The sequence below is a fragment of the Diorhabda carinulata genome, chromosome 3 (genome assembly GCF_026250575.1).
Source record: "Diorhabda carinulata isolate Delta chromosome 3, icDioCari1.1, whole genome shotgun sequence".
Lineage (NCBI taxonomy): Eukaryota > Metazoa > Arthropoda > Insecta > Coleoptera > Chrysomelidae > Diorhabda > Diorhabda carinulata.
Window position 1 is genome coordinate 13,917,959 of NC_079462.1, and position 12,088 is coordinate 13,930,046.

Sequence of the window (12,088 nt, forward strand, 5' to 3'; positions counted from 1 at the left end):
TTTCGTACGCGGAAAAAGCTTCTTTCTTGAAATATGAATTCCTTTAAGGAGTTTGATTTCAGTGTATTAGCAGTTAGTGAAGTTCTCCTAAAACTAAACAGATTTTTATTTCTATATATGTGGTAGGTGATCTATTGATATAGTTGTGCGAGTTGTCAATGTCAAAATATTTTTTAATGAATGTTAACGGGCTGAACCACGTTGGAAATTTCTCGAAGTTTCCCTTTGAAGCCTACAGCTTGGAATCACAATAAAAAAATGGAAGCTGCTAAAATAAAAAATTATATTTTAATCATTATTTTTAACAGATTTATGTGGATGGATTATATTTTGCCTTTAATATTTAATTTTTGTACCGAGTAAAAAATCACTATAATAAAGGTAATAGGTTTGTTTAGTTTCATTCTGTAATCAAGATCCTATTCTCAATCTTATTATAGGCTGTTAATGGAAAACTAACTGGATTGTAGACACATTTAAAGCTAAATTTGGAGATGGATCTGAAATTATTTGGGCTGGAATAAATAAATGAAATATGAATATATCTTCACATAGTTTTTTGAACATGATATTTATTATATAATCGCCATAAAAATTATATTTCAATATAAAAAACCTTTAGAGCAAGACTTTGTTTATATCAGATTTCAATTGGAGAAATTTTATTCTAATAGGCGATCTAAAGTAGTTGATATAAAAAAAGAAGATACCAATGTTTAAAGTCTTTAATAACATAAATATACATTTTATACTTCTTAAATTTAAAAACAAGAACTTAGAATCAATTATTGGGATTTCATGATTATTAATAAAAAAATTAATACAATTATAGATGACGCAAGTACGACTATTGCACATATTTTTCTATTTTTCCTTTGATAGGCATCTGCTTTTTGGAGTTGCTTGAATCCTTCATGGACTTGTATTGATGTTTGTTCTATATTGTAGTCAATTCTGTCTAACACTGTTCCTTGGTCCACAACCATTTGGCTCAAATCTTTAAAAATTTCATTGAGATCTACTATAGACTTAACTATTGAATTTACTTCTTGTTCTCTTTCTTGAGCAAACCTGTAAATATATTTTGAAAACATTGAAATTTGTATTTTTACAAATAAGTAGGATATATTGCATAATTGTAATAAAACACCCAAGTCTAATATTTTTCTGAACCCTCCATAAAAAAATATAATTTTATGATAGAATACTTTCGGCGAAAACTTGATTTCCCGCCCTTGCACATAAGGTTAAAAAATCAGCAGTAAAAATCAATTACAAACTAACATCTCACAATCAAAAATATGATCGGATTATTTTGTACCTTCAACAGTGACATCAATTACAGAACATATGTGGCACCGCACTCGATAGAAAAAAATTCTAATTGTAGTACTTATAATAAATAATTGCTCAAATATGACAATGAAAATTTTTCAAATAAAATTTGCAGAAATTACATTATTTTTAAAATAAAATATGGTATTAACATTAAAAAGACCAGCTTCAAAAAAATAACGAAATTCAACAAACAACTAAAGGAAAAGATACACTTGATTTAATATATATTTTATTTAAACTGAAATATAATTATAAGTATATTAGTACAACATGGATAGTGTGAAAAAGTAATGTTTCAACTATCAAAACAATATATTGAGGTTAGTATGATATTAAACATGTGAAATACAAAAATAAGAGCATGAAATTTGAGGCCTTGGTATCTTAAAAACATGTAATTCCAAAATAATTTTTTCAGATCATTTAAATTGAAACAATCATAAAACAAAACAATCTTCACAAATTTCCTCACTAGATTGATAAAAAGAGCATTAATGATAATATATGATTATTCCGATAAACATAGGTTAAAATTATGATCTATCTACTAGTTCATTTAAACTTTATTTGCAAATTTAAAGGCAATTGTGATAAATGAACTCACACAAGCAAAATTATTTTGTTCAGAAGTACTTATTTTCACTTCTGACAAATTTTATTGTTAATAGTTTAGAGTAGTACAAAATGCAATATTTGAAGAGACACCACAGAAAAATGATATCGCTGAATATTGTACTGTTGAAAAAATGAACAATGGACAAGATTGATAACTTCCAGTTTTCAACTTGAATTTTGCCATCTCTAAGTTTATTTAGTTTTTAAAAGTATTTATGAAAAACATACCAGTGAAATATATAAATACCTTGTATTTTCTTCTTCTAACATAAGTAGCTGTTGTTGGGAAACTTGGCTGGATTTTATAAAATGCAAATCTATGTCTTCCATATCTTGTTGATAGAAATCTTCGAATTCATTTTGATCAAAATATATTTTTGATCGATCTTCCCTAGACTGTATTTGCCGCAAATAACTGTTTTGTGTTGATCGAAAGTAGATTGATAATTCTTGTAAACCACTAGCCAAAGCATGATACACATTTACAGTCAGTCTTTTTTCTTTTGGAACACCTTCTGAAGCATGACTTCTGATGATCTGCACTAACCTATGACATTCATTAAACATTCTTGTTATTTCATGAGTACAATTGTCTATAGCTACTTCATCTTCAGACGACTCGTCAAATGTTGATTTATGTAAGTGATTGGAGTGAAGGGATTTAAGTTCATTAATTTTTAATTTCAGTTTGGGAATTATCATTTGTGCTTTTTCAAGATAATCTATCCATATAGGCGGCATTTTCACCTCATTTATTTCTTGTATTCCTTCTTCAAGATCAGTAAGGGATACTAAATGCATCCTTTCTGATGATTCCTACGAAAACAAATATTGATTAAATATTTACTTAATTTACATCTTATATGTATTTCACTTGATCTGGATAAATATGCCTGCTTCGAATAGCATTATTCCTCATTAATAGAAATACGTCTGTTAAACTTCTTACAGCCATTGTGAAGAAATTGTAAAAATAAAACAAATCTAAAAGTAATTCCTACAGATTTGACATTTTAAAATCTTATCTATGCAATTTCGAACTGTCAAAGTAACTTGCTTTGGTCTGGTAGTTATTAGAAAAACATCCCGTGCTAGAATAATTTGGAAATTATACATATACTATGCTGGGCAGTGAATTATGTATGTATCCGTATTGGACACATACGGCAACACTCAAACAAACGGCAGATTGCGTCTGATTGTTTTTCAGGTTCAAACTTTTAGATAATGTAGTCCTGCAGTAATGTGCATTAGGTAGTACGTATTGTTAATTATGGTATGTTGTTTTTAAAAAGAATAGTTTTCTTGATAAATAAACTGCATTCATGACAATGGGCTGCGAAAAATAATGAAGACTATTAGAAAAATTGATGCTAAAAATTGCTTTTTGGCGATGTCTACTTATCCGACGAATATTCCATGGAAAAAGCAGTGATAGTGACAGTGATTCGTCTTCTGGAAATTTTATAAAACCCAAGCGCAAAGAAGTTAGAGCCGATAGAGCATCAATTACAGAAGGTAAGTGTCGATACTTGACTCATTTTAATAACAAATTCCAGAATGTTTTGAATTCTAAAAATTGTGCTACTTGAGCAGTAATCGTGTTAGTACAGACACCGTCTCACGTACAATAAAACATGTTATTTCAGAGTTTCAACTGAACGCAAATACATCTTCAGATGAAGAAGATAGTCCAAATGAGCTTATATAGTAACATGTCTAAGGTAAGTACCTAAAAACATTTCCATTACAAAAGCAGCAAAATATTGACCATCTAATTCCAGATTAACTTCAAATTATCAACAAATTACTGAAAGAAGGGGTGAAGCAACATTTTCCACCCAACGATTTGATCATGAAAGATCTTCAAACTATAGAAAACTTCGATAGAACCAAGACGTCTCCAAAGCCAAAAGACATAAATCAAAAATATACTTATGAATATACTTATCTTATGAATTTCCACCCGCGAAAGAACAATAAATCACCAGAACACCCATGTGATACTTAGGCTTGTTAACCATAGTCCAGTTCCGCCGGTTACCGAAATGATTTTCACTAATAAGAAAAGGATTTATTTTTTATTTCGAAAGCAAGCACAAAAGGGTAAACCCTTTTACAAACGAGTAATTCAAGTGGGGTGATACCTGCGGATATTGATCTTGAACTTCTGTAGGGTATAGTATTCAGGAAAGACGTGCCTTGTTAGCTGATTCCACAGGCTTGCTTTTCTCCAAAGAAATAAATTCCGAAAAATTGAAGCTCTGGGTGTCTGCAGGCACATCTGCCTGTCGAGCAGGTCCTACAAATGCTGCTCTAGACGGGATTATGTTGGACAGCTCGGAAAAGCAATTGTAGTAGTATCTGTAAAACAGAGTCAGGTCGATGACCTTTCTTCTATGCTTTAAGCTGTCCAAGCTTATGGTCAACTCTGGATCGCTTATAAGTCGAAATGTTCTTTTCTGTATTGAGTCGAGCATCCTCAAGGTATGATTGGGAGCCGAGCTCCAAATGTGCGAGCAATAGTCCAAGGATGGATGAATATGCTTAAGTTCGAAGAAATAACCTAAGGGAGACTTTTTCAAAATTTTCAAGGACTATTTAAATGCCAAAAAGAAATACGTTCTATACTTTGAAGACGGTGATTTTCACTAAGTTCTCTGCAACTAGTACGAGAAACGTTCAAATACAAAGCTTATGATTCAGTAAAATGGAATCAAGTTTAATAGGATATTAATATTTCCACAGACAGAAAATATCAAAAATAATTACGGTCAACGGATAACTTATCACCGAGATGTAAATGAAACAGAAACCAAACTTGAGGACTGTACTCTTGACCTACCGTGAAAAACGATGTTGAAGAAATAATTGATTCATGTGATACTTGTAACATTTAATCAATAGCATTTAATACATTCTTTACCATCATAAATTCAGCATCGCGCTACCATCATATTCCTACGGAGGAAGAGTCCGTACCAAAAACTGTTTTAATCACACTCGATTAAGTTTCTGAGAGTAACTTTTGGCATAGCCTAAGCAAGAATTTGAAATTTCAAAATAATTCATTATTAGATACTAGATTAGCATACTTGAAAGTATATCAACTCACTAAAAAACGTAAGGTAAATAACTTAATTCACAACTTTGCAAAAATTATAATACTCTATGCTTCCTTAAATACTAATCCTATTGTATACAAAATCTATAATTAATTATATTTATGGTTGTCGCGTCACAAAAATAAAGGTAATTAATTTGATAAGTTCATAGAACTTCAAGTGTCTATGGGAACCGCTTAAGTAAGACGTTGAGGACGGTCAGTTTATAATAAATCTTAACGAATACAATACTAAGAAATTAAATAGGTAGATTTATGATTCTTCACAGTCACATTAGGTAATCCGAGACGATACGTTAATGAAGCATAAAATAAGAGACATCTTTTATAACTTAATATATGGTTAAAAGATCTTAAATGGTCCTATCAGGAATGGCAAGGTAATTCGTGCAATTGATGTGGGACTATTTTGTATCGAACAAACGATGTCTCTATGGACCTGTTTGAATTTCATAATATAAAAAATTCTTCTATTTGTCCCGGAATTCAATATTTAGGTTGTAATATAGACAAAATAGCTTGTTAGAGCTAAAAAATTGCATATTATAGTTTAAAAACAGGGTATAAGAAATGTTTGTACTCAGAGTTTGCTTCATATGATAATTAGTATTTTACATTACCTATTAAAACAAATAACATTTTAGACAAAATAATTGAAACTAATACAGTATCATATTTTGTACATTTGCCGATATACATATAGGTATATCAGTGGTTTATCTATGGGTAAATCACTTTTCAATGTATCAATATATGTAATACGTCTGTATGGACAGTTTATATAAGAGGAAAAGCTGTTCCGACTAAGAAAAACAGAATGACAATGATTTCCCTATCCTTCGAGGTTCCAGCTCGGTTCTGCGCAGTATAGATAAAGTGTGTGAATGAGAGAAAAAATGTATATTGTCGGCACCATAACGTAGGGACGTTTTTTCCCATACCAACTGCCCATATAGGAGTATTACATATATATGAATGTATATAATCTTTGTATGAATGTATCATAGTATTCCATAGATATTGCAGTACCTCCTCATAAGATTGTAACATTAAATCGAGGTCTAATTTCGATTCTCTCAGCGATATTTCGATTATTACTAGTTTGTTTGGAGCAGTCCTCTAGGGATAAAGTCCAAGTTTTATTTCAAGTTTATTTTTTTAGAATTTTAGTTGTTTCAGATTTTTATTGTAATTAATATCTGTAAATAAAATGGCTCGTGTTTTAGTAGGAATAAAAAGAGTTATTGATTATGCTGTAAAAGTAAGTTCAAATATATATACCTATATAAAATATCAATTTTGCCACATTTCTAGGTTCGTGTAAAACCTGATAAAACGGGTGTCGTAACAGATGGTGTGAAACATTCCATGAATCCTTTTGATGAAATAGCAGTAGAGGAAGCCGTTCGATTGAAAGAAAAAAAAATAGCTTCAGAAATTATTGCTGTGTCCTGTGGGCCCTTACAGTCTCAAGAAGTACTTAGAACTGCTTTAGCTATGGGGGTGGATAAGGGTATACATGTTGAAATATCTGGAGCAGAATATGAGACTTTACAGCCTATTCATGTGTCAAAGATTCTTGCAAAAATTGCTCAAAATGAAAAGGCTGATTTAATAATTGTTGGAAAACAGGTAAATTCCTAAATTGATTTATTTTTACTGTACAAATTCATATAGTGTGAATATGGCTCTTAAGTTTTGAAATTGTATAATGTCTTGTTTTCAGGCTATTGATGATGATAGTAACCAAACAGCTCAAATGACAGCAGCAATTTTAGATTGGCCACAAGCTACATTTGCATCCAAAGTAAGCTTGAATTTGAACTATTTCTTGGTTATCTAAATAGTTGATATATTGATTTCTAAGGCATATCAATTTTTTCCGGAATCATAGTATCTTGACTAGTATAACAATGCAAATAAAAATATGACAGCTAGTGTAATTAGACTTTATTAATAAGCTATTAAGTTAGTTCTATACAGATAGAAAATTTATATATTTATATGATTTTATAAATTTTCCATGAAATATTTTGAAACTTGCACTTTTTATTGAAATTAGGTTCTTTTTTTATTTTCCTTTTGGAACAATTCTTTTTCTAGCTTCAAGTTCACATGTGGTTTTGCACATAATTTTTAATTGATATTCATTCTTCTTTTCAATCTTATGTCATCTACAATCGATTAGGCTCCATTATCATCCTATGTAGGTGTTAGTTCCCGAAATATCCATTTTTTTATTGATGCTATACTCATTGCCTTCCTCAATTGTGATATCTATAGTCTAATGAATGCTCACATTGGGTGTCATTTCTATTACAATGTTATTACTAAGCAAAGTTAGTTTATAGTATATATTTTGTCTCTGGTGGCATATTCTTAGCTTTCATAATTAAATTGTTTTTTTAAAACACTAAATAGTAGTTTTTCCAATTCTTGTTGTATCAGCACATGTTGAAACTACACTGCGAATGATACAAGTAAGATGCTTGTGCACAAATATATATGTCTTGCACAACTATTGTTTTATGTTTAATTGAAAGAACACTTCATATTATACTCCATTGCATATTATTCTTAACATATTAACAGGGAATAGAAATAAATTATTTTATATCATTAAAAGGAACAGTTATAGTTTATGCAGATTAAACCTATTATCATTGCTTTTACTCTTGTAAAATTGCTCTACACTCTAAGTAAATGGACTATAATAATATACAACAATTAATTATATTAACAAAACCATAACATAAAGTACTTATATTGACATAATAAAGTTAGAGTGGGTATAAAGATAATGTCTTCTAGAACAGACAGCAGTTTCTATCTTAGCTGGAAATACTATAAATTCTGTTTATATTTGACAAATAAGATTTTCTGTACTTATCTTGTCAGGAAAATTAATTCTTTTATGTAGCCAACAACATATAAAAATAATGGCTTTCTTACTCTCCTTTGTTGATCTGCAGCAGTCTAGTTTTGGATGATGTTGTGTTAGTGAAAACAGTTCAATACAAATATCTCAAATGGCTCTAGAAACTCCATTTTAGTTGCAGCAATACACCTTAAAACACTTATTTCATCTACTTTATTATTTCTTCACCATGGGTGATACAGGGATTCTTTTTGTTGAGCAGATCCAGTTTGTTTTTAAACTTTCAGCCAAATTTTCAATTTTTTATAGCAAAAATATTGTCATTTATTCTAAATGACAGTATGTATGCTGCAATTGTAGCATTCCCAAAATATTCCAAACACACCTAACTGTAAGTTTAATTATTTATATAAGCCATTACATATTTTCAAGTGGCTAATTTTATAATTGAGTTTTCAATAGTTTATGATATATGGACCACCATCAAAATTATTATTTTGTGTTATTCTAATGAACTAAGCTATCTAGGAGTGAATAAGTAAACTTGATAATTATTTACATCAGTTCCTCCTATACCAGTCTTTACTATAAATTTCTTTTATTGTAGGATTAATAGTTGTTGAGATACAGCATCATACATCTAGTACATAAATTAGTTTTAAATAGGTACAATTATTATACTATTATATTATTTGCATTATTTTATTTTAGATAGAGAAAGGAAATGCAGAGATTTCTGTAACTAGAGAAATTGATGGCGGTTTAGAAAATATTAAATGTAAAATTCCAGCTGTGATTAGTGCAGACCTACGTCTAAATGAACCACGATATGCTACTCTGCCTAATATTATGGTGAGTATAAAGTATTAAAATCAATCCAGACTACAATAAATCAATATTAAACTTATTTGAATATCCATAAATGAGAATTATATGCATCTTTGCAAATTTAGTTTATCTGATTATTCTTTTGAACCAGAGATATATAAGATCCATAATATTTCTTGTTGATAGAGTTCTCAATATGTCTAAAAATTAAATGAAAGTCACACTACAATTTATTTTAAAAGATATAAATGTGAATACATTCTTTACTTCAGTTAATATACTTAGTTAAAGCAAATTCCTGTTTTTTTCATTTTCCATCCCTGCAGATTAATGCTTTATGTAAAATCGCTAACCAACTTAATTCCAATCTACTTTGTAAATTTCAATAGAGCATCGCTATTAATTATAATGAACTTAATTTTATTAGCATGAAATCAATCAGTACCAAAACATGATCTGGATATACATCGAGTTTCCAAAAATGAGAATTTCCAAATGAATTTCCAAATTCATTGAATTTAAAAGATGAAATTTCAACTTCCAAAATTTTATACTCAAGCTAATGCTCCATTAGCAATTTGATTACTTGAAGCTGTTGATATTCCTGCTCTAAATCTTTTCAAATTTTCATAATAAATTACTAAGCAATAAGAAACTAATCCCAGCCCATCTCAACCTAATAAAATAGAAATTAAATTATGTGAAATAATCAATAGTATCATTGATAATATAAATATTAGAACTAATAAAATAAATCGATTTCTATAAATATCCCATGATATATATTCTTCTTTATAAAAAATTCTATAGAAAAAATTAATAATACAAATCTTATAAATAATAAAGATTCAGAAAATAAATATTTCTAGAATTTAATATTAAAAAAATAAATTCTAAAATATAAGTTAAATTTATAATTAAACAATACTAAGCAAATAACAATTTATGTGTAAGCATTAATGGTTGGTAAATCAATAAATAGAAAAACCCTAAAAATAAATTTACCATTATGGAAATTGAAAATTTCATAGCACTATTTTTTAGAAAGCTAAGAAAAAACCGCTTCAAAAATTGACGCCTAAAGATTTGGGAATAGATGTGTCGCCAAGAATCCAAATTCTAAGTGTAGAAGATCCTCCTACCCGTCAAGCTGGAGCTATTCTTCCAGATGTAGATGCGTTAGTTGGAAAATTAAAGGAGGGAGGTCATATTTAATTTAAAATGAACAATCTCATTAGTTTCATTTAAAACTGAAGAAAACAATTTTCTACTCAAAAAATATGTACAGATTTTAGAATATTTTTCTATGTCATTTTGTTACATAGTTGAAGTAAAAATATGATTATAGAAAAAACAAGTTTTCTTGGAACCCACGGGAACGTCTTTATAAAAAAAAGTCTTGAAGAAAAGTCGAAACGTCAAAATTTATCTTTCTTTTAAAAATTATTAAAAAAAACTAATTTTAAAACAGAAGAGACCTAAAATCAAGAACACCTAGATGCATTTATATATGTATATATATATATATATATGTATATATATATATGTATATATATATATATATATATATATATATATATATATATATATATATATATATATATATATATATATATATATATATATATCAGTAGCACAGAGGTAAACCGTCGCATCTCCACGTTTAGCCAAATTTGAGTTCACTACACTTTACCGCAAACAAAATTTTCTTTTTTCTAACGGCAAAAGATCGTAAGTATCAATGCATTTAGTATATGAGATATTCGAGGTAGAAACTGTAGTATCTCCTGTACCCACGGAAGTAAATAATAGTAACTCCACCGAGCGGTACTGCGCATGAATCTGAAGCTAGATTTCAGTAGTGGTAAATGATCGTATCTCCATTCTTCAGTGTTTTCCACCTGTTTAGAACTACTAATAATGACGAGCAGAAGCAGAAACCTTGTGCAGCTGGCTTTGGAAAATGTAAGAAAAGGTAATGACAGATACGGTGTGTAAAATTTTCACCGATAGCTTAAATTAACATGAAAACATGGTACGTTTTGAGGTTATAATTTTAAAAATCCTGGGCAAAGTAATGTATTGTTATATTCTAATACTAAATGAACGCTTGTGACAAATGTGAACATTATACAAGAACACATTTTTTGATTGTCTGTTACAAGAAAAAATGATGCCCTCAGTAATTAATCAATTTGGAGATACGACTGTTTACCTCTAAGCTTCATTTCAGAAACCACAACTAATGAATCTGTCCCAGTTGGAAAAAATATAGCAAAAAGTGTCTACAATGCAAGGAAAGATAATATCACATACGGTAAGTCTAATTTTCATATAAACCTAAGAATAAAAGAGAAATGATTCTCTCACTGACCATGTACTTTGAAGATACAGCTATTTAGGTATCTGTAAACTTTGTTTCAGAAAACACATCAGATGAAGCTGTTGTAAAAAACGTCACGGAAATTGTAAAAATTTTTGATACTGTGTCTGAAACCGCAAATTATGATTTTATACTTAATTCTCGCCTTGAAATTCAACCTGAATCTTTTCCCTTAGAACAAACGCAAAATAGAGAAGTAGTACTCGAAGGCACTTTGAAACAAAGGGAATCTCAAACTGAATTTGAAATTTCGAAGAATTTAGAAGCAAGTTCAGAATCTGAAACAGAACAAGCCTCAATCCAAAATTTGGAAAGTGAACAAAAGAATGTCGAAAATCTACATGGTGCTGCAAACCCGACTGCAAAAAAGGAGATTAGGAAACAACTAAGAAATATCGACCAATGGAAAGCAACCAAGAGAACAGTGAAGACGTTATCTGGAAAAGAGCATATTTCTAAAACAGGCAAGTTAATATGTGCAAAATCCATGAAACAAGCATGTGGGCCCTGCAAGAAAAAGTGTTCAGAAAAAATTAAACAAGATGTACGAAACGAAATATTCCACAGTTACTGAGACGCATCAAAAAACTGGGATGTAAAGCGGCAATTTATAATATCACATGTCAGCAGTAAGCCCCCGATTCGAGTAAGATCGAAAGACGGCAGCAGGAATGGTCAAAGGAAGCAAACAATTTCCTACTACTTTGATGTAAATGGGTCACGAATAGAAGTCTGCAAAGTGTTTTTCCTAAATACATTAGGAATCTCAGAAACTGTAGTAAGAACGTCATTGAAAAAGGGAACTCTGGGGGGTTTTGCTGCACGTGATATGAGAGGTCGACACGTACCTTCAAACAAACTTCAGGAAAATGTCCTCAACAGAGTTAGATCTCTTATCAGGGCATTTCCTTTGTATCAGAGT

At 29.8% G+C, this 12,088-nt stretch overlaps 2 protein-coding genes across 2 annotated transcripts; one reads left to right on the top strand and one right to left on the bottom strand.

Annotated features, from left to right (window-relative positions):
* Nucleotides 1-710: 710 nt before the first annotated feature.
* On the bottom strand, nucleotides 711-3,003 carry LOC130891123 (syntaxin-16). Its single transcript, XM_057795693.1, has 3 exons — nucleotides 2,828-3,003; nucleotides 2,201-2,769; nucleotides 711-1,071 (listed from the first exon to the last, which is right to left on the bottom strand). The coding sequence occupies exons 1-3, from the start codon at nucleotides 2,906-2,908 to the stop codon at nucleotides 786-788; spliced, it is 936 nt and encodes a 311-aa protein (XP_057651676.1). The 5' UTR covers nucleotides 2,909-3,003; the 3' UTR covers nucleotides 711-785.
* Nucleotides 3,004-3,056: 53 nt separating this feature from the next.
* On the top strand, nucleotides 3,057-10,137 carry LOC130891081 (electron transfer flavoprotein subunit beta). The gene is made up of 7 exons (XM_057795609.1): nucleotides 3,057-3,471; nucleotides 3,603-3,677; nucleotides 3,738-6,338; nucleotides 6,392-6,709; nucleotides 6,804-6,884; nucleotides 8,667-8,807; nucleotides 9,828-10,137. Exons 3-7 carry the CDS (start codon nucleotides 6,288-6,290, stop codon nucleotides 9,996-9,998), a joined length of 762 nt encoding a protein of 253 aa, XP_057651592.1. The 5' UTR covers nucleotides 3,057-3,471; nucleotides 3,603-3,677; nucleotides 3,738-6,287; the 3' UTR covers nucleotides 9,999-10,137.
* The last annotated feature ends 1,951 nt before the right edge of the window (nucleotides 10,138-12,088 follow it).